The sequence below is a fragment of the Gouania willdenowi genome, chromosome 14 (genome assembly GCF_900634775.1).
Source record: "Gouania willdenowi chromosome 14, fGouWil2.1, whole genome shotgun sequence".
Lineage (NCBI taxonomy): Eukaryota > Metazoa > Chordata > Actinopteri > Blenniiformes > Gobiesocidae > Gouania > Gouania willdenowi.
This window is the reverse complement of record NC_041057.1, coordinates 27,454,258-27,477,347: the sequence shown is the minus strand read 5'-3', so window position 1 is coordinate 27,477,347 and position 23,090 is coordinate 27,454,258. Positions and strand designations below refer to the sequence as shown.

The window sequence follows — 23,090 nt, the reverse complement described above, 5'->3', positions numbered from 1 at the left end:
ATTACAGAAATTTACTAAATTAAAACAAAAACACACGAACCCTATGCATTAATGATCAGATTGGTAATTCTAAATGCTGACATGAATGTTGATAATACAGCCCTCAGAAAGTCACATTTTTAAAGCCCCGACTTTGTTAAAAGTTGCCCATCTTTGGGGTAGATCTCTATTAATCTGCAGGTACCAGGCGCCCCCTAGTGGAAGAGCAGAGAAAACAAAGGGAAATGACCCTTTCACACAAAGAAATACACTGTATCAACTTCATTTAAGAACATTTTATTACTTTTTAGACAAATATATATGATGATTTTCCTATTGAGGAAACAATCGTTCAAAGAAACATTAACAGCAAACTCATTCCTGCACAGTGTCAGAAAACAAGGGTAAAATCATCAGACATGGCGGAGCTATTCTTCACTATTTGTGCCCAGAAAACAGAAGGGTTTCGTTCCTTGATTAGCATTAACTGAGGACAGCGATACAGAACTCAGTCTGGCCATCTGTGGTCATGACAAAAATAGAGTTTTCTCAAACATGATTGAACTTTTTATCTGTCTGTAATATGATCGAGGAGGAGGATTTGTTAGTTTTGAAACAAGGCACACGAGCTTTGAGAGCCATCAGGGGAGCACTGCTTGTTGTTTTGCCAAGAAATTGGTCCCATGGGCTACACTAGTAGTTCATAACAGAAAGAATAAAATAGGATCTGATAAGGAAACAACCAAAGGAGAGGTAAAAAAATATTAAATGTACAAAAAAATAAGGAGCTTGGGACCCCATAGGTTCTTTAGTTCCTGGCAAAGGTAAAAACTTACAGAGGGTGGAGCTCAGACAGAGATCTCTTCTCCCGTTGCACAAATTCTAGCAAGCTTCTATTTCCCTGCCTAAAATTGCTCTCCCTCCTAGAAAACGGTAAGATGACCTGAAGTCTGAGGAGAGTCTCAATGTTGCTAAAACTTCTGATCTGTGAGGTCTTCAGCGTGTCAAGCACAGTTGTTGGAAGATAACCAGCCAAAGGGTCCAACCATTTTGCCTTCCACAACTTCATCTCGGATTGGAGGGACTCCTGATTGGGCAGGTCCTCCTTGTACAGGCCAAACACCAGACTGCTGAGAATGCTGGTTTCTGCTTTGAACATGGCATAAGGCACGATCTCCAGACACCTCATGGTATCCAACACCTTCTTTGTGAAGAGGTCATCAATCTCTGCTATCGAGTGCTCTACAAGCCTCATGCTTAACGACTCTTTGTAAAACTCACTCAGCGGCTCAAGAAGCACTGAATGCAACATTGGGACATGAAGTTTAGCAGCCAGGCTAACCGCCTCCTCGAACCACACCTTGTGATGAGTGTCAATATCGCTCTTTAGTTTATCCAGAGATGCTTTCATATCAGGCCAGTTATTCACAGCAAGCAGCATGTCTAAGGGTTTTCCCTGAAGAGACTGACTTAGCTTTTTTGTTGCACTCAACACATACTTTTGTGCCACCATGGAAAGGACAAACTCAAAGTTTCTGATGGCATCGAAGAACTGTGATGCTTGCTGTCGACTCGCAGCCTCTCCCTCACCTTTCAGTTCATCCAAGCAGAGCACAACTGCTTCCAAAATCTCTAAAGTCACATCATGCATGTCATGACTCTTCTCCCAGTTTTTAATGAGCTTGTCTCGTAACTCGCTGCCCTTTCCTTCATTGTGCTCAAAGGTGTGAATGATCATCTCTTCCAGGAGGTTCTGGCGCTGGGCGTCCTGGGTGAGCCAGTGTAGAAGATTTCCCAACAGGGCTGCCCCATTAGCAGCCTCTTCTACAGGACAGGATTTAGCTAGCCACACGTTAAGCGACACTGTGGAGCTGATGGTTCTGATAGCTTGTGGGTATTTGGTTGCTATAGCTACGCTAACAGCCTTCATCTGAGCCCCGATTTCACCAACACTCAACGAAGCCTGCCCTCTGCAGTACTGCATGTTCAGCCCCCACTTCTCAGAGAGAGCGGTCTCTATAGCATCTGCAAGGACTACAGAGTCTTCAACTACAGGAATAAAGGCTAAAGTTTCCTCACACTGAACGTTTTCTATGTTTAGGTACCTGATGCCAAGTGGGATGTAAAACTGGCCTTCGATTTCAACTGCTTGTTCAGTGATAAAGGTGAAGAACTGCGAGTCCCAGAGTTCCTTAAGGATCTGCTCGCGTACTTGGGGCTCGTAGAAGGACACGGCTGCTCTCGGTCCCGGGATGATCTCTAGGATCACTTCTTGATCAGCGGAATTCATCTCCTCACCTGTCGCTTTCTCGGCTTCATCGCAACTGGGCAAAACTGGGCTTTCTAACTTGGATTGTACGCCTCCTAAGTTGAGAAAAAAAACAGTATTAAAATCGAACACATTCTTACAGTGGAACAAAAATCAAGGGTAATATCAATATAAAATGTATATTAAAAATAATAGATGATCTGAAGCTATAGACTTTCACCACGATGATAACATTAGTTATCGTAAAGAATATTCTCACACAATAAACCAGAAGTGCTTTCTTTTATCTAATCTGGTATTATTCATCAAACGTCTTTTCTCCTCTGAGGATGATGTGCAGGAGAGGGAAAGATCATCCACTCGTATGACTGTCATGGTATGACTAACAGCTTCCATAGCTAAACTTCACACACATTTCTTCAGCAGAATATCAGTAAATGAAACACAAATCCTAATGAAAAACTGTGTTGTTTAGAATTATATTAACATTATATTAAATATAGTATTAGTATTGGGTATTAAACAGTAAGAGTGAAATAGTTAAAACATTCTGTGAAATATACAATACAGACTTAATATCAGTTGCACATTTTAACTCAAATCGTTCTCTGCAAAATTGGGCAATTGTTGGTCATTTTGTGTGTCAAGAGTGCCGTGCATTACCATCATGCTTCCTTTGCTGGTAGATTAGAACCATAAACTGTAAAAAGAATGGATGGGACAAGCTCCCGGGGAAGTGAAGCTGTTTTTTTGAGCTCCGGATGCAGTATAGGTCATAAACCCCGCCTCCTCAATGTTAATGGATGGGAGTCAAATTGTAAGTTAAAATACTAGTCACATAATTTTTTATTAAACCTAAACTCTGCTGCGATCATTAGTTATCACCCTACATTGTGTTCAAGTTCTCATTTTTCTGTGTTTTTTTAAATAAGTTATTTAAGGTTGAAAAATGAGATTTGACGTCAAATATGACGATTATTGACAGCCGCAGATCTTGCGTAGCTCTCTTTGTGAATAGCATAAGGAGGAAAAGCCAAGACGTCATTTAACTTTTCTGTTCAGTTTTTTTTTGTCTTTTTTGAGCTACTAGTACTAACCTCTATTACCTGATCATCTGAACAAGATGTTGGTAGAATTTCCAGCGGGAAAAATACTTCAGTTCGTGGCGTAGCTGGGCTGCGTAACTCATCAGAGCAATACACTAAATGGGCGTGTTACCAGGGCTCCTCCCGTCAGACCCTAATGCACAGAGTCTGGCTCCAAATGATGTAAAATTTGAAAGTCGAAAGCACCCCTAAGCACTGTATTTTGAATTCAAGAACATTGAGTGTGAACAGCTACAGTGCATGCCCACTGATTACAACTGGATAACAGTACTGGACAATATCAATTTTAATTTCTGTAATCTTGTTTGAGGAGTTTCTATTTTAAGTTTTATACTTTAATGTGTCCTGTGGCAAGTTTGACTATGAATAACAGTATTAACTATGAATTGGACGATACACAGAGTTTGATTAAAGGTTCAAGAGATTGTTATGATGTTTTGAAAAGGAAAACAGCTAAAACATTTAATTTATTCAATCATATAATATGTAAATTAAATATGTATCATTATTGTGATTATTGAATCAAATTGTAATGGACTTTTAAGTCTGCATGAGCTTTTACAATTTTAAACGGATTCTAAAATGGAGGGTAGAGTCATGTCAGAGCGTATCAGAATGTGAAGAGAAAACCCAATGTTTTTGCTGCAGCTAGATACAACACAGACCCCTTTAGGAGACATCTTGTTTATTATTGTGGGATAAGGTCCCACCCCTAGTAGTAATCCTCAGATGGAGGGCAGTAATTGATGTTTACGTGTGCACAGTAGAACTTACCGCCATCCAGCTTTAGTTTCTGCAGGGTTCCCATAACCTGAAAGATGTAGACAACTATAGTTAACAAATGGAGATTAAAAAAAATTAAAAATGGCTGGTAATTAATTTTCTATAGATACACAGGACAACAAAGAGGGAAATATAACTAATGGCTTATTAAAGTTACATCTGAAAGCTGTAGATCACAACCTTATGTATAACTGTGTTTCACTGTTTGCCTTTGTTCATTTAATGTTGGGGACCGGGTCAACAAAGTAGCCTTTGGTTAGATGGCCTATGGACATGGCATCGGTTTCTTTTTTTTTAATGCAACATTGCTCTCTGTTCTGTCCCTCCTAAATAAACTAATGAAAACAAACAAAAAAACACTAAATTGTCAGACTCTAAGATGTCAAATAAGCCACTATACTTATCATTGTACAAAAACTACACATTTCAGTTCATGTCAGCTTTGCTTCTAATCGTATTAAGTAAGTGTTTCTGATGGATGTACCTGGTGCAGACATGAGGCGCTCTCTGGATCAGCTTCCACACACCTCTCTATGATCTCGGGCAGTCTCAGTAGTGTTGTACGATGAGAAAGGAGCATTATGTGGTCCATTCTGTTGCCTTTGCACATTGTTTTCTTCAGCAGATCCCGCAGAGAATTCAGAGTGGTCTTCATCAAGTCACACTCCATGCTGACACTGGGGAGAACAGCCACCAGTCTCAGCAGTAGACTCACGGCTGGGTGGTTTGCAGACTCGGGATGGGCCAGTGTTTCAGCGATGGATGTTGGAGGAGCGACGTCTGGGTACTGTTCTCTCCACACTGATGCCCACGTGTTGATTTCCTGCTCAGCTGCCTCAGGATCAGGAATGTCTGCCAGATAGATGCTGAAGGGTGTGTATGAGGACTCGGACACTATGGGCTGAGGATTGCATGACGGCAACAGTGACAAAACTGAAAGGGCTTTGAGGTGGTTGTCGGAGAAGCAGTACTGCATCTCCTCAATGAGACTTCTGAGAAGAGGAATACTGAGATTATCTCTGTAATAGATCTCAGGAGATTCATAGTTGTTGGCTTCTTCGGAGAAACAAACTTGCTCAGGAGCAACCTTGGTTGCTAACTGGAAAGCCTGCTTGAACCAGGCACAGTGCACGGCACCCACATTTTCCAACATTTTGTTTAGAGTCTCAAGGATTGTGGGAATTTTCTCAACTTCACAGAGAATATCTGCAGGATTTCCACAGCGAAACACAGTGCTACAGTTGCGAAGAGGAGTGCAGGCATTCTTTAAAATCACCACCGTCACAATGAAATCAATGTCTCTCAGAGCCGTGGACAGGACTTGAGCATGCATTGATTTGGCCCCTGTAGTGCAAGAGCTGACTGCATCTAAGCAACTCAGAATGCCCTCCAATGTGTCTGCAAGTATGTCAAAGAAGTCCTCTCTCTTTTTCCACCGTGAGCAACATGTTTCAGGGGTTTCCTCCAGGGCTGCCCTGGGCATGCTCAAAAGCTCGTCCACAGCCTGTGCCAACTGCTGCTCCAGGCAGGGAGACTCATCAAAGAACAACAGGAGGTCCTCTGTGACAGCCAGCATTTTGGTGACTGATGGACAAGGCACGCTTCCAGCCAACCAATGTGCGAGGCCACACGACTCACTCGGTGTCACAACGCAGAGTGGATAGCTCTGCAGGAAATCCAAAGACATTTTCTTCAGGCTTTGATAACCCGATCCCAAGTGCATGAAGGCTTGTCCTCTGCACTGTGACATGGGTAAGCCCCAGTTCTCAATGAGTGTCTTTGCCAATATGGTTGCTTGTCTATCTACAGGAGACTTTTCATCAAACAACAAGAACCCCATGAGCTCCACTTTGGGGGCTGACTCTCCAACATATCGGACAAAAACTGGGAGGTGTGTCATATCGCCAATTTTCACAGGTTTATCTATGATGAGTGAAAAGAATGGTGAATCCTGAATTTCCTTCAGTATGATGTCTCTGATGCCATTCATGAGGAGGTTCACCACGTCATCATCTCCTATGAAAGGTGTGCTTTCACTACCGAACCAGTGACACATGCTGAGCTCCTGAAAGAAACACTCCCTGTCATTTTCTGAAAGGTCACTAAGACTGCTGTTCTTTTTCCCTAGTTGAGCAGCCAGTCTAAAAACTGTAGCCAGACTCTGGCGGTTGTCTACTGTTTGTCCATTTTCATCCAGTGGTTTCATCTCTTGGTCTTCTGCTTTTATAGGAGAATGCTGGATTTGGGGTTCCTCTTGGACTTCTTTAAAAATATCCACTGAAAACAAAATAAAACAGAACATAGGGGGAATCAAACTTAGACATGAATGAAGGAGGAATAAAAGAATCAGTTGACCTCCATACCTTCCATGTTGTTTTCAGGGTTCTTGGATAAACTCTTTGTTTCCTTGTCCTGCAAAGAAACACAGAAAAGCTAAATTAAGTCCTTGGCATGTGGTAAAAAAAATGTATGGTGTGCTAGCATGGGTGTGAAGGGGAGATTCTGTCAAGGAGTTTTCCCGGTTCTCTTCAGGGTACCTGACCTGATGAAGGCCATGTTGGCTGAAATGCGTAGGACTACTTTTTAATGTTTCTAGAGTACAAACTTTAATAAAAGCTTTTTAAGACTGCCTTTGAGAGAACATGATCAGCTTTAATCCGTTTCAAATGACTCAGTGTTTAAACAACATCTCATCCCACAGAAGTTCTGTGGGAAAAGTTCTTCTGTTGTTGTGGACGTGACCATCAATGCCAGGGATTGTGGAGTATGAATTGGGTGAAATTAAAGCTGCTCTCATACATCTTTATACGACATGAATAATTAAAAAGGAGCAGTCAGAAAAATACATGTCAGTACAACTTATATATACCTTTTAATTGTATATCACTCATTTTAAATTACATTTTTATATTTGACATACGTTTTTGTTTAATTGTAGTTTTCTTTTTTATTAGTATTATTTTGTTTCCTCAGAGTACAACTTATATCAATTGTATCTTACTTTATTTTTGACATACATTTTTGTTTAATTATGAGTTTTTTTATTTATTAGTTTTTATTTTGTTTCCTCACACGAGTTAAAAACTTACATTTTCTGAAAAAATTGTTTAATATTTCCAAAAATACCGAATTTTAAAAAATTAATGTGGAAAACACGGAATTTGGAAAAATATTAAACGCATATGTATTTAAATGTAGAAACAATTTTTGAAAATCATAAATCGAATCGCAATATCTGTCAGAAAAATGGCTATTAAGTTTTTTGTCAAAATTGTGCAGCCCTAATGTTTTGACTGGAGTTAAACTCTTTTCTGATACTTCAGACACTACAGCCTCAAACTATAAAGAAATATGAGTACATACCAGACAAATGCCCTCCAGAGCTTGTGGTGTAACCTTTAAACACTGGGTCACCATGCGATCCAGGTCTCTGCTGAAGTCCGTGCCCACCTGTAGCATTGCCAAACATGGCGATCGGTCGTTGGGCTTTGTGTTCCTCAGGTATTCCTGAAACCTTTTGTAGCGCATTTCCACCCCGCAGTCCTCTAGTGCTGTGCTGGGCAGCACAGACATAATCCTCAGGAGAATGTTGATGTTTCCAAAGTACTGCATGAGTGGCAGACGCAGTGTTTGGAAAATGGAGCTGGGGATGGTTACGGATGCTACTTTGGTCTTCCATGTTACTCTCCAACAACACAGCTCAGTGAAGAAGTTATCAGCGTCAGGGAGGTCGCTGCTGTAGAGGGGAGTTTTAGACTTTAGGCTCTCAAACATGTAACTGGCTGTTACCGAGCATGGGACCAAAGACAAGAAGTTAAGAGCTTCTTTGTGGTCCTCTGAAAAATGGTCCTTCACTGCATTGATGAGGTTGTCTACTAAAGGCATACTTAGGCTGTCTTTGTAATACCCAACAGGCTTTATCATGGTATCCCTTGGTAAAATGCCTTCAGGCACTTCAATCTGCACTCTTAGACTCTGAGCCATGGCACCGGCCTCCTCAAACCAATTCTGATGGAACACCTTGATGGTTGTTTTTACTCTGTTCAGAGTTGCCATAATCCCACCGATCTGGCAGAGCTGGGATGCTGCCGTGAATTGGTCTTTTTGTATTCCTGCGCTCAGCTCCCGGGTGAAGGACGAGGCATTCTTCAGAACCACCATGGCCATGATGAAGTCAAACTGCATCACCTTTTGGAGCAGGACTCCAGCTTGCTCAGACACTGAGGTTTTCCATCGCTGCGGATTGCTTTTCATTTTCTCCAGGCATTCGACAAGGGGCTCCAACATCTGCACAAATACCTCATAGGAGTCGTGCTTCTCCTGCCACTGAGAGCAGAACTTTCCCTGGAGCTCCTGAACTTTTTCAAAGTTCTCTCTCAGACCAAAGTCCATCACATGGTCAAGCTGTTTTTCTAAAGCCTCACTACTACTAAAGAACATCATCACGTCTTCAAAAGCATCAAGGGCCTTCTTCACAGCAGGCACCGGAATGGATTTTGACCACCAAGTGTTGAAAGAGTAGAAAGAACAGTGTGTGCTTATCGCCAGAGGATACTTCTCTTGCACTTTACAGGCAAACGCTTTTAGTTTGTAAGAAACTTCACCGGAGCCAAGGTACGCTTGCCCGCGACAGTTGTTCAGATCCAAACGCCAGTCCCCCGTTACTATTGCCATCAGATGCTGAACCATGTCATCACAATCCAAATCAGCTCCAAGGAATCCCATGAGCTCCATTCGCATGACATCAAAGCTGTCCACAAACCTGAGGAAAAGAGGGAGGTAGTTCTTCTCCCCCAGGATCACAACACGATCGACGAATAAGGAAAAGAAGGAACTTCCCACCTCCATGAGGATTCCCTCTCTGACGATGTTTTCGCACACATTGAGAACCTCGTTCATTTCAGACTTGGTCACATACTCCACCTCTTTGTCCGTCAGAGGGCAGGCTTCCCCTTGGAGACTAGGACTGCTGTATGCTGCTGTCACTGCAGCCTGCAGAGCAGATTTTAAGGCTTCTCTATCTGTCTCTGCACACCTTATTTCCACAAGCCTGTCAGCATCCATTTCCAGGTTTATCCGGTGCAATTCCTCTTCTGTATCCTTTTCAGCATGGTTTCCGATGACAACCACTGAAACAGCATGAGTGTATGATAAATATAAGTTGTACATATGCAAACAGTTAAAAGCAGGAATCAATTTCTATTGAAAAAAGAAAGAAAAAAAAACAAGGCTTAAGGAGAAGAAGACAGCTACAGATTGTCTGTCATGAGTGTACTAGCAAAAACCCTCTTAATATTAATCACTTTATGCACATTTAAAACATTTCTAACCCTAATCATATTCATTTCCATATACAAACATTAAAAACACGTCAGTGGCTACAGTGTGATTTTTTGGGAGGGGGGCTGTTGGTAATTAAAGTGCTTAGGGCATTAGGAATGCAATAAACAAGTTACATTACAAAGTTTGATTTAGGTGGTGTGTGATGGACAAGAACTGAAAATTTGTTAGTGTTAAAGAAAATAAAAACAAGATAGATTATGATAAACAGCGGAAGACAAAAAAATCTTTGTAAATGACAATGAAGTCTTTTAGGTCTTAAGGGGCATTCACACCGAACATGACTGAAGTGACTCGATTACATTAAAATCAATGTAAATGATGCAACCTCAAGTTATCACCCCTCAAGCAACATGACTTGTGTAATTTAAGCGACCTTGTCGCTCAAAGTTGAAAAATCTGAACTTTTTAAGCAACTTCAAGTGACAAATCCTTGATCCTTCACTGTCTGTTGAGCGGAGGCTGTTGCCCCTCCCCGCTCCTGTAGTTAACTTCTTGAAAACCACAGTAACTACTGATCTGAACACATTCTGAGTGAACTCATCCTTTAATATCTTCGTAAGTTGATCATTAAAACCGTAAAAGTGGAGCAAGAAGGAAAAGAAGTGATCAACACCCTCTCTCTTTCTCTCTCCCGTCACCGGCTCGAAACTCTCACTCACTCACTCCCCTGGTGATCGCGTCACTGGAGCGATGAAGAGACCAAAAAGCACCACTATGTGCAAGTGAAACATAGGGGAGATTTAATTGACTGCAGCACTACAGTCGCGTTCGGTGTGAACGCAACTTTGAAAGTCAACAAGCCCAACTTCCAATACTAATAATGAAATAAATCTCACCTGGAGGTGGTTTGTCTTTCTTATCTTCATCCTATAACAAAGACACAAGCATATGTCATTTCATTGAGCTTTAATCCATTGATGTTTACCAGTTTCTTAAAATTAACTCACTATTTGTAGAAGCTGCAGGATGTCTGGATGCTTCTGCACAAATGATTCCACCATCTGCTCCATACTAAAGTGAACATCCTGGTTGACATAGATGTATGCCATGCTGCACTTCCTTTGGTCCTTTGGGGTGGCTCTCAAGTAGGAGTTGCACCGTTCCAGCACCATGTGGTACTGGCCGTAAACATCTGCCTCTGCATTGACACATGGAACAGTTCCCAGTACCCTTAGCAGGCTCTGCACATTGGGGTAAAATCCGATGTCTGGGATCTTGAGGGTGGCAAACACCGTCGTTGGAAGGATTCTGCGCTTGCTGGCATGCCTCCATTTAACCTCCCAGCAGCCGAGCTCTTCGTAGAAGGTGTCAGGCCGAGAAAGGTTGTTCAGGTTGGCGTCTGCTACTTTATCCCTGCGGATGCTGAAGTTGTGGTCGGCCATGTAGGATGGCACTAGTGAGAGCCATCGAAGGATTCTGACCATCTCTATGCTGAACACTCTCTTGACTTCTGCCACCAGGTACTGCAGGATGGGCCGGCTCAGAGTCTCTCTGTAAAAGTCCTCCAGTGGTGTCTCAGCTTCGTCTCCTTGAGGTTGATCTGAATTTGTTACCTCCACTCCAAGCTTTTTTGCTCTGCCAACTGCATCCGAGAACCATTTGCGGTGAAATATGGCAAGTTCCTGTTGGTATTTGCTCACCAGCTTAAAAGCGTTGGAAATGGTGTACTGCAAAGTGCTGCTGATGCTGATGATTCCCCTGAGACTTGAGTTGAGGATACTCACACAACAGAGAGTGTTTTTCAGAATAGTGAGGGTGATGATGAAGTTGAAATTCTTTAGAATGGGTTTGAGCTTGGCCACTTGCTCTGCTGTGTTTTCATCCAGCTTTGAAATTATTTCATTTATGCTGCCGAGGAAAGGTTCCAGGATTTCCAGCATGGTTTGAAAGGAATCAGTGCCATACTCCCAATTCCCAGTGAGAGCTGCTTTAATCCGGTCTGCTTCACCTTTTAAATGCCCGTAGGTTGTCTGAATCTTTCCCTCCAATCGCTTGAACAGCTCTGGGGTTCTCCTGAGTAACGAGGCCACCTCTTCCACAGTGTCAGCCACCTTCTGAATGGAGGGCACGGGCATGCAGCGGATGATCCAGATGTTAAAAGCGTATGGTTCGCTTGGGGACAGAACGACTTGTGGAAACTCCTGCAGAATTCTGCAAGTCAGATCACGCATTTTCTGACACATGGGGCCTGTGACTAGGTAAGTGAGTCCTCTGCAGTGCTCCATCCTCAGCCCCCATACGTTCCGCAGCTCCGAGATGAGCATGTAGAACAGGCTTTCTGTATCCAAGTCACATGATAAGAACCCGATGAGGTGCTTTTGGGGGAACCCAGCCACGGTGACAGATCTGATGAACACAGGGATCTGATCCTTGCCCTCTACGCTCATCACATCCTGAAGAAGGATAGAGAAGAAGCGGGCCAGGCGGAGGCTGTTTTGGATCTCCTTACGCATCAGGTCTTCACTTAAGTGTAGAATTTCTTTCTTATCAATTTTCTCTGCGCATATTCTGTTGACAGGCTGCTGACCTTGAGTTCCTCCCACCTTCTCATCACCACTGAGGGTTGAGCCATTGATAGTGAAACCTGTCACAGCCAGAATTTCTTTAAAATAGGCTTTGAGAGTTTCTTTAGCGCTGGAGCTAACGGCTTCCTCTGGGGTCAGGGAGTCTTTTTCAAGTTTAATTGTCTCACTGTTCTCTCCAGACACTTTTGCTTCTTCATTCTCTTCTGTATTAAACATAACAGAAAAAAATTGATTATTACGTTAAGAATTTTAGTTTCAACGCTTTAAAATGCCAGTTAGTGCAGTTAATGTACCTTTTGTTTTCTTTACAGTTGTAGCCTCTTCTTGCGGCTGAACAGATGAAACAGAAAATACAAATTTGTTATGACATTCCAATGACTTCAATACTTATTAAGATTAAAACACAAGACTTAAACACTTACAGGGTCTCCAGCCCGCTTCCTGTTGCAGCTTGTTGGCGGATTTATCACTGGCGGCGAAACATCAAATATTGTGGGCACTGCATTTTCCATTAAGACACAGCTTGAGGGGCTCTGAAAATGCAAAGCAAATATATTTGTAAAACACATTTCATACACAAGGAAATTCAATGTGCTTTACATGATTAAAAAGTGTAACAGAAAACAGTAAATCAGAGTTTAAAAATCAACAATCAAAACAAAAAGGTGTTTGAAGGCAACTCATTTAATGGATTTTTGTTGACATTAAAAAAATGGTAATTGAGATACATATTCAGTGCTCCTCAAAAATGCAGAATTTTAGAAATACTCTAAATTATACATAGTGCGATACAAGCATGTAGTGCATCAAAAGCAAGCAGCTCTGTAACTGAGCATTTCCCACCACTTTGGAGCCATTCATAAAGTGCCTCATAAACACAGACTGATCAAAATCAAAGTACCGTACCTTATTCAAATTATCAGCGATTTTTCACTCATCAGCCTGGGACTATTCCAATGTGAAAGAAGCATTATTTTGGCAAAACTCTGCCTATAGACAAATTTTCAGTTCCTCTAGGATTTAAAGGCCAACTTGTGTAATTGTTGTAGCCTAAAACCCCAGATTCTGCAGCATTTGAAAAAAAAAAATTGCAGCAAAAGTTACGGCATGAAAGCCTTTAATGTTTGCTATAACTTAGTGTAAATGGGTCACTTTGGGAAAAAAAAATGATTGCTTTTGAATTATTTTATAACAATACAGAGAAAGAGGATATGGGGATTTTCCAGAATAGAATATTAAACAGAATCAGTGGTTGTCTAAAATTTTGAAACAAAAAACATCCTCAAATAATTCAATGGTACTTTAAATGTAAAAATCTCATTGCAGGATTACTCCTAACTTGTGCATGGAAATCCCACCCGGGGGCACAAGCACCAATGACGTTGTATGTTAAGGTTTCATTTAATCAGATAACTGTTACTTATTTTGCTACTTCTTTTTGAATAGTGATCAGCAGACACCTCTTATGAAGACTGGCAGTTGACAGTCAAAACATGCCAGGAGATCAAAGTGGATTTCCTAAGTAACAGTTGTCTGAATAAATGAAACCAAAAAGAAAGCAAAAATAATCTTGCTGGAATTAACAATGACACCAGCCACTGCTACCATTTTTTTTTCAAAATCCTCAAAAACGCTGTTTTTTCACCAAAAATTGTATGGCAGGAGATTTCAGCATATAAGTGCAGCACAGCAATAACTCCTTAGGTAGAATCACATGTTTTATTTCTTTAAATAATGTGCTGAGTAGGCCTTGAGAGGAATTATTTCTTACCTGATTGGAGATCATTGATGGCTCAAAGTGCTTTGCACACAATTTGTAGAGTTTGTGGAATTGCTCAGGAGGTTCTGAGGCCAGGTCCTGACGACAGCAGTTATTCAGCCATTGTTTGCAGCTGGAACAAAAAGAAGGAGAATTCAGAGACCCAAAAAGCAAATGGCACCAAAATACAACTTTTTTTATATACACCAAATGTTTCAGAGAATATTTATCAATACCAAAGTCATGCTCCAACAACGGTGTGAAGAGAAATATATATCCCCTCGCACAAGTGATCTCACCAGGAATTTTTCACAGCATGGGGGGTGTGGTGCACTTGCCGCAGAAAATTTTGCTACTGCCTTACTTTTAGGGGTGTGCCATCTAAGGGGCCTCATGACTTGTTTTTGATTCAGGGTGCTACAAATAGATTAATCAACGATTATTACTATTTTTTATGCATCTTTTTTTCTTTTCCTCACTGTGTGGCTATTTCATACTTTTAAATAAGTTATATGTGTCTGTATCCATTCATTAAAATAACCAAACAAATGTATCGCTATTATCTTTCTTCATATCAAATCACCAAATACAACAGTAATCAAATTACAAAATAAATAAATACATACAAAAATTACTAAAATATTAAGTTTGCTCAGCTAATTCAATGTGATCTAAGACAAAAACGTATTCAGTAACAACGAAGACTTCCAAACAAAACTAAATGAGCAGCATAAATCCCACAAGAAACTAAACATTTTGTGCACCATCAAAGCAGCTTTAAAAACACATAAAACCTACAATATCAGCTCTCATAACACTTGTGAAATTTAGGTTTTTAAATACAAGGTGGATGATAACACAAACACAGAACACAATTAATTAGGGATGTAACGATTAATCGTAAGGCAGTTAAAAATCGATTCATAGGTATCAAGGTTTACATCGATGCTGTGAAAATTGAATCGCAGTACTTTTTTAAACAGCAGAGGGCGCTATCCAGAAGTGTTGGCGAAATCTGCTAATACTTTCTTTCTAGCCGCCTTCTACTTTTAAACATATTCATAAATGATTCCTTACCCCTTTAGCACCAAAAGAATATCTGTAATATTACGTGAATATCTGTAAAAGTCACGTTGTTCTATTAGCTCTGTCTGCTAGCATAGCATCTCTTCTTCACTGCAACGATATTTGCATGCCAACTGACCACTGGGTTACCAGCGCCCTCTGCTGGTCCAAACAAATATCTGATGCAAATACAGTGCAGACTGTTTTTTTTTTTTAAGTCCAATTGTTAAGGCACAAAATAAATTTTCAGTTGCACTTTTAAAAAGCAAAAGAACTATTATGCAGTTTTGTATTGTTTACTATAGAACCAGAATTTAAATTATTAGACTTCTTCTTCATTTGTATTATTCCTTTATTTCATTCAAGATTTATCTTTAGTTAAATTGCATTGTTTTGAATAGTTTATCAAGGGATTATTTTGACAATGAAAAACAAAAGGAAAATAGTATAGTAGTTTCCCAAAAAAAAGGTGGGTTGAATATCACCACCAGCCCCTGGCACCAACTGTCGTGGTCCAATCCCCATGTCGGGACACACTGAGAACAGTCACAACCCTGTTAAGTGGCAAGTTGGGAGCAGTGCGGTGCCTTCGCTGCCGGGCCCTTCCAGGCCACAGTATGCTTGAGCCTCGGCGTACAGCAGAGTCCGGACTGTCCGCACTCCTTGGAGCTTAAATATGTGGACGGTTATCAAGGTTAAGTAAGCAGACGATGCACACAGGCAGCATCAGCGGCAGCTAAAGGGCTGCAGGGGTCCTCAGGTAAAAACGGAAGCGTACGAGCCAATCACCTGTATTAAATAGGTGCAGCTGATGAATGTTTCTGAGTTATTCAGATTAAAAACAGTTAAAATAACCCGTGCACACCTGGGAGTCCCATTTGTGTCCATGTGTGCAACAATTTAAGACAGTACCGATTGAAAAGGGAAAAAAACAACAGAAAATCCCCCCTATGTTGCTGAAAACTGAACGTAGGGGGCGCCATTGCTCAGTAGGGAAGAAAAATTACGGGGGCCCCTATGCTCAACAGCGCTAGCGAGAACCCTAAAATACCATGTCTAAACAAATGGAGAAAACTGACCGATTAATTTTTGAGGCAATTTGGGAAATGTCACAGATTAATCAACATTGGTAAATATGTAACCAATGTTTCGGCCAATCAGCTGCATGTTAAAGTAAAACACATTGCTACTTAAGCAGCTGATCACAAGCTGTGGAGCGTGCGTGTGCATGTACGTTATCGTTGAAACAAAATGAACCAGGACGAACACATTACACAAGAATGGCAACATAAACACCACAAATTGGTTTCACTTTAACGTCTTGTCGTCAACTCATCAGATCAAGGAAATATGAGCTCAGTGGGACTGAAAATTAAAGCATTTGAATGAATAAATGCTGTAGCTGTGAATTGAAGAGGTTCCAACTGATGTATTTAATTACTGTGGAGACACTGGGAAAAATGCATTATGCTTATTTATCAGTGTATTTACAGTTCTTATGTTGACAACTTGACTATGTTACTAATGACAGTTCCTTAATTTAATTGTAGTAGTGCTCTGCTTCTAACTTAGTTTCAATAATATGTTGGATATTGTAAGAATTTGTGTTCATGAACAGCAGGGCTTCTCAAAGTGGTGATTTTTGATTAATTATGAAATATGACGTTACTTGTTCCTTTAGTTCTATACATTTAAAAATGTGTTATTTATCAGGACTATTTGGGGGGGCAACGGGCGCAGGTGGGGCTTGAAAGTTCACCTTAGTGGGGAATACCCAAAAAAGTTTGAGAACCACTGATGTGCATTACAGAGCCTGTGCATTTAAATGTTCTCAGCCCATGTATCAGTTGATTTATTGGTATCGGCCCCAAAAATCCCAAATCGGTCTGGCTCTATTTTGTAATTCCTATTGTACACTGTGTCCATCTCAATTCAATAACTAAAGAACTACATTTTCTAGTCAACGATCACACTTTTACTGAACTTTACCTGTAAACCACAACGTTACACATTTTTTCAACAGTCTGTTACAAACTACGTCGGCTAACAATATTAACAGATATTCATCACCATCACAAAGTGAAACATTGCCTCAGGATAGTGAGACAACACTGGGACAATTTTTGCCTTCCGTCAATACAAAAAGTTCACGATGAGCAGAGCAGTAGTTATTACAGTAAAAAAAAAAATATCTTAAAAAAACTGTAAATGGATCGAAATGCAAAGATGTGACTTCATGTGTAGATGGAAACTGATCAGAATACAGTGACTCTGCATTAATAAGAACTGGAGTTGTTTGAAGAGAACCACCATTAGCCAACAGTGTGTACCACCTGATAAAGAAACACACTCCACTGGCTTAAGAAGGTGCATCATCGCACTGAGCAAATTCAAAACAGCATAAAAAGTGGAGCTGCAGTTAGGCAAGTTTCAATAAAATGTGTTACATTTTTCTCACTTGTACCTGTTCATTTTCACTGATTCTGTTGTAAAAGAAGATGATTATCATTTAAATTCAGCTCAGACTGACGTGCATTGGAAACATTCACACTTCATTTTTCACGTTTAGATATAACGGAACCAATTTTGCTGCTGTTTATCAATATACACTAGAGGTCGACCAATATGGGATTTTCAAAGGCCGATGCAGATACCGATTTAAAAAATAAATAAATCAGCCGATGGCTGATTTCTAAAGCTGATTTTGGAAGCCAATAAACAATTTTTTTTAAAGCACATTGATTATGGAAGACAATTGAAACACTCAAATGATAAAAATGTGGGGTCCTTCCGTCAGTCAAGCGGTGGCTGCAGCTGCCCACATGGGTGCCTGATCAAATATTATATCTATTATATTATATCCTAATCCTATTATATCAGACTTTTATTTGTAAACCTATTTGCTTCTACCTCTCCCATGCACATGCTACTATTATTACTTTTTTTGTTGTATATTCATACATCCAAATTAATGTTTATGTTCTTTCTTTTTTTAATTTAATGGCTACTCTAAAGTGCTAAATAAAAAAAATCGACCGATGGCCGATCTTGAAAGAAGTCCATATATTGGCCCCATATATCAGTCGGTTGATATAACGGTCGACCTCTAATACAGGGCTCGAGACTGCGACCAAATTGGTCACAAATGCAAGTATTTTTTCTGTGTGCGCGAGTGAAAATTTTATCTGGTCGCATCCGTGCGAATGCGTATGATTGACTTTATTTTGGACGGAGCAGCTGAGCGCTTTGTCACGTCACACAGAGTGGACTTCTCTCTCTGCTCTGCGGGTGAGAACGATGCGCGCTCACGCAATTTGGCTGCAATTGCACAGTGTATGCCTGCCTTTAATGCAATGGTGAATGCATGAGCACCAATGCGCTCCTTTGGTGTGCGTGCGGTACGCAAACAGAGCCAGGTATAACGAGTCCTTCACTGAGTGCGCGCTCACATTGAGGGCAGCAGTAAAAAGGAAGAACGTGTCGAGCTCAGTGATAGAGCGTACACGCTCATCAGAATCAGCATGGAGGGACCAGAACTGATGGACTAAGATGACAGGCCAGATGTTCAGCTGTGGTTCCCGAGGGCAGGGGTCTGCAATCTGTGGCTCTGGAGCATCATGTGGCCCTTTGACTCTTATGCAATGGCTCCCTATCGCTTTGGAAAAAAAAACAAAAAAAAAACTACTGAAATATATATATATATATATATATATTCTTTCACAGAAGCTATTAATGATTAAGGACAAATAAAATCGAAATATAACAATTTGTTAACCTAAAATAAATCATCTTGTACAATGAATCAGCACCTTCCTACTTCACCTCTTGCAACATCTACAGACCATCAACTTTCCTGCACCTGTGACTAACCTTAAGTTTTAAATCCCTGGTAAGATAACTAAACCAACATAAAGACTTTAATTGTGTGGGAACAGATTAATTTAACCACCAATGTACAGGTTAAATATGCATGCTTTATGTGTGGCAAGAAATTAGCAATTAGCATGTGTTGACTACATGATCATGTGTTATCAAATTCAAGTTACTTTATAGCCTTTCAAATACATAACTAAAAAAAAATACTTCTTTATATAACATTGCGTTCATGTAAACTGAGATGTGTAAGAATTTGAAGATGCAAGATACTATTTTATTTCTTGATGTCAATATATTTTATTTTAAACTGTTTTTAAGTTGCCATTTACATGATCAATATAAATCAAATCAAAGTAAATCAAACATTATTCTGTATCATTTTAACTGTATAGACTTTATTACACTGTATTGTCTTCATTGAGAAGGTATTTTTATGGCTCCAGGAGGACTTTAATCCAGGTGAGATGAGGTCAAATGGTTCCTTGTAGAGTAAAGGTTGCAGACCCCTGACCAGGGGACGAAGGTTAGGAGACCCCACTATAAGAGCTGTTGGTTATGCTAATGTTAAGTTAATTCAAGTACAGCATTTCTGCAAAATAAAAAAAACAATTAATGTCACCTGTTATGTTTTGCTGTTATTTAAAATGTTTTTGTTACGTCTTCTTTTAAAATTATATAAAATAAATGATCTGTTATTTCAGCCACTGATGGTTGCAGAAAAACTTCACATTGACACTAAAACATTAAAACATTTAGCAAATATATCTCGAGTCATTGTCAATCTTTACTTCAAACAAAATTACGGTACGCCAGTTAAGTCAACTATTCAGCATGAGTGACTATGCTATACACTCCCCCACTCCTGCTAAAAAAAAAAAAAAAGAAGAAAAAAGGGTGCGACCAAATTCTGTGCTGAGAAAGTTAGTCGCACCAGTGCCACCACTGGAAAAGTTAGTGTAGAGCCCTGCTCTAATATACAGTATATCTGAACTTCTGGACAATATGAAATTAATTTTCACCATTTAACATGCCAACTGTCCAACTGGGCTTGTTACTTTTCTTTTTTAAATGGGCAAGCACTTAAAACAGAAAATGTACAGCCCTGTTTATTACCGTGTATCGGTTATAACAGTAGTAAAATAAAGCCTCCCATTTCTGTTTCAAAGTTTCCCCAATTCCATTTAATTTCCACATTAGCAGCTTTACCTAAGTCGATTTCATTAAAGGCTATAAAACTTGCCAAATATGCTTAGTACAGTTAATAATTGCATTAACTACTATTATATTTTTTTAATTTTGCATGATGTTGGGTGAAGGTGACATCAGGCTGAAATAGCGCTGGGCGATATATCGAATATACTCGATATATCGCAGCTTGTAGTCTGTGCGGTGTTGAAAATGAACATACCGTTAAACTCGCGGACTTTTTTTTTTTTTTTTTTGAAATGTCATCTTAATGACAACATGCACAAAAGGGCACTATTTTTTTTTAAAATATTGTAGTGACATTATGTACAAAAAGTGCACTTTAATTTTGTGTTTTGAAATGCCATGTGAGTTGCATCCTGCACTAATGTCTTGTTTTGAAATGTCTCTGTGACAATTTTACACAGAACGTGCACTTTCTGTTGACAATTTTATGTTTGAGCCACTCACTGTTTAATAAATACAGTTATGTCAACTTTGACTTAGTTGTGATATCCCCTTTTTTGCATGAAAGTTTAAAATTGGCATATATTAATGCAGTATGATCAAGAATGTTTTAATGTAGACATATAGAATCATCATACTGGTGTGATTTTGTGCATCAAAGTGTTAATTCAAGGGTAATGCAAAATATCGAGATATATATCGTGTATCGTGACATGGCCTAAAAATATCGCGGTATTTATAAAAGGCAATATCGCCCAGCCCTAGGCTGAAATCACATGTTCCTCCATTTGTTACACTTGACATTCAGCCACTCGTTTACACTGAAAAAAGCTTCTAAATAAGTTATACTGTCCCACAACATGTATGCTAGGTACTATATTCTGTGCCATATTGTATTTCAAACCATATTTTGTTTAAATGAAATTAAAAAAATCAATAAAATACATGTTATTTTAAATGTTATTTCCATTTGAGGAGATAAACACAATGATTTGCCCGTTTTATGTGAAAACAGAAATGGTGAGCCCTAACTGTGATTCAGTACAGCTATGCGGTAATTGTAATGTTTGTATGTATATAAAAAATACAATCATTGCCTGCACAGCAGCCATAGTGCAAGATTTATTTCCTACTAAGAAAATTTAGCAAGAATACCATGCATCACCTATAACTTAGAGACCATTTTAAAAAGCATTGTTTACCATGGACAACTAAAGAGGAAACTACAAATGAATGCCACTGCGGAAGGGTGCAGATTTTTTTTTTTTTTTTTTTTTTTTAAGCATCATTGATAGTGATTCAGCATAAATTCCATGTGACTGATGGTGATTCAGTCAGCAGAAATGATGCATATTTATACCGAGTCTTTGACCATTTGTAAAAAGTGACTCGTATTTTCAAACTGCTGCATTTGAGAAAGCAGAGAATCAGGAAGTGTGAAAGAAATGCATTGCAGGTGATCATCATCACACTACAATACATTTCTGACTTATTTTCAACAAGAAATTGCTAATTATATTCTTGATAAACAGTTCAAACTTAGGTAGCGCCAGGTTTCTATTGTAATTAAAATTGCAAAGAGTAAACAAAGTGATCCAGGCTCAACTCATGTTGACGAGCAGATTCTGTATCGAGGTTCACGCTGAGGGCGTTTGGGTGGAGAAAGAATACGGTTTATATTGCGTAACCCAGTCGATATTATGGGTTATTGTTACAGGCCTTTGCTTGTCGTGGTAATGTTGTAACACACCAAAGTGTTATGTTAACTACACACAGCCTAAATCTATGATATGGATACAGTGTGGACAGTGAGCGTTGTTGGTACAGCACAGTGAGCAGGACACACGGTGCTCGGTTTGAGTCCAGCCCTAATAGCGATGCAAATTACAATCGGAAAAGTTGTTAACTATTTATTCGTTCTGTGTGCAAAACAGTGAAGCAGTCAGTTAGTCCCACATCACCAACTATACAGTCCTGGGTCGTTTCAGAGACATTTTTCTCAACTAGTCAATCCTACACAGACTTTTCTTTCACTGTGCCGAGTCTGCGCCATTTTCCACAGACTAGTGTCACTACCAGCCAACATGATGCTAAGCTAATGGTAGCAATATGAAGCTAACGCAGTCAATTTCTCACTTCTAATCACACACTTTGGACCTGAGTGTGGGCTTTACCGTTCTGGATCCGATGGAAAGCTGAAAAGAGGCGTGTTGTCCTCAGAGCCTTCCTGCTGGTCACAGTTAGCTGCAGCGCAGCGGTCGGTCATTTTGCACCGCAATAGCGCTAGCGTGCAAGTTAGCTAGCTTAGCAGGCGGAGCAAGAGGCGAGTCTACAGCGGCTAAACTCTCACTACAGAGTCATGCCACAATTAAAACCTGCTACAGACTTCTTTCAATGCTATTTTCATCGATTCACTCTTTGGTCAACTAAAAACCTGTAAATTCCCATGCTTTTAAAAGTTGTTGTTAGCGTGCTAAGCGAGGAGTCCCCGAAAGCGTGTTATCCCCATCAACCAGGAACTACAGCAAGTAGGTGTCCGTGTTTACCAGCAGGGGGCGGTGTGGCTCCACAGGTACGGTCCAAAGAGACGCAGTGTCAAGAGAGTTCACGTCCTCCTACATGAATGGTGGTGTTTGATATGCGATGATTCCCCTAAAACATGTCAAACCTAAGAGCCGGGGGCCAAATCCGGCCATTCAGAGCATCAAATTTGGCCTGTAAGATTAAGTCAAAATGATAGTGACAACATTAATAGTTTAATTCATTCAATTAATGAAATTCCACAATGTTTGCAGGGACTGGCAATTTCCCCATGCTTATAACACATAACTGCAGTCATTTTAATCACAAATTGTGGAAAGAACTCGTTTTTTCTTAAATCCTTCAAAATTGGAAAACAAAAATGTCAAAATCCAGCAATTTGGCCCCTGAGCAAAAATAGTTGAACACCTCTATCATGAACCTTTAAGAGAAAGCAAATTTCTGCTTAGAACAAACAGGCAACCAAAGCAATTTGTAAGATTGATTTTCTACTTTCTTTATTTTGCCCAGAAACTCTATTTATAGTTGTATTAGATGTATTAACTACACTGTAGGACAAATCATTTTTATTTTGAGGTTAGGACAGTGGAGTTTTTAGGGTAAGAAGATTAAGTACTACCACCTTAATCTGAAATCTAGTTTATGAAATTCTAATTTTATTACAACTTGTAAAAAAAACAACAGGATGATAA

The 23,090-nt window shown here is 39.8% G+C and overlaps 1 protein-coding gene across 1 annotated transcript; it reads right to left on the bottom strand.

Moving 5' to 3' along the window:
* Positions 1 to 260: 260 nt before the first annotated feature.
* On the bottom strand, positions 261 to 22,384 carry LOC114475514 (uncharacterized). Its single transcript, XM_028466385.1, has 11 exons — positions 22,032 to 22,384; positions 13,777 to 13,897; positions 12,428 to 12,538; positions 12,299 to 12,335; positions 10,428 to 12,208; positions 10,317 to 10,347; positions 7,501 to 9,266; positions 6,501 to 6,549; positions 4,622 to 6,414; positions 4,129 to 4,165; positions 261 to 2,343 (listed from the first exon to the last, which is right to left on the bottom strand). Exons 1-11 carry the CDS (start codon positions 22,121 to 22,123, stop codon positions 812 to 814), a joined length of 7,350 nt encoding a protein of 2,449 aa, XP_028322186.1. The 5' UTR covers positions 22,124 to 22,384; the 3' UTR covers positions 261 to 811.
* Between the last annotated feature and the right edge of the window lie 706 nt (positions 22,385 to 23,090).

Excerpts from the sequence above, each read along its gene's own strand:
- LOC114475514 (XM_028466385.1), bottom strand. The coding sequence starts at position 22,123 with ATGACCGACCGCTGCGCTGCAGCTAACTGTGACCAGCAGGAAGGCTCT. Across the intron at positions 6,550-7,500 it reads CTCTGGAGGGCATTTGTCTG|GACAAGGAAACAAAGAGTTT; the intron begins GTATGTACTCAT and ends GTTTCTTTGCAG. Across the intron at positions 6,415-6,500 it reads CCCTGAAAACAACATGGAAG|TGGATATTTTTAAAGAAGTC; the intron begins GTATGGAGGTCA and ends TTTTGTTTTCAG.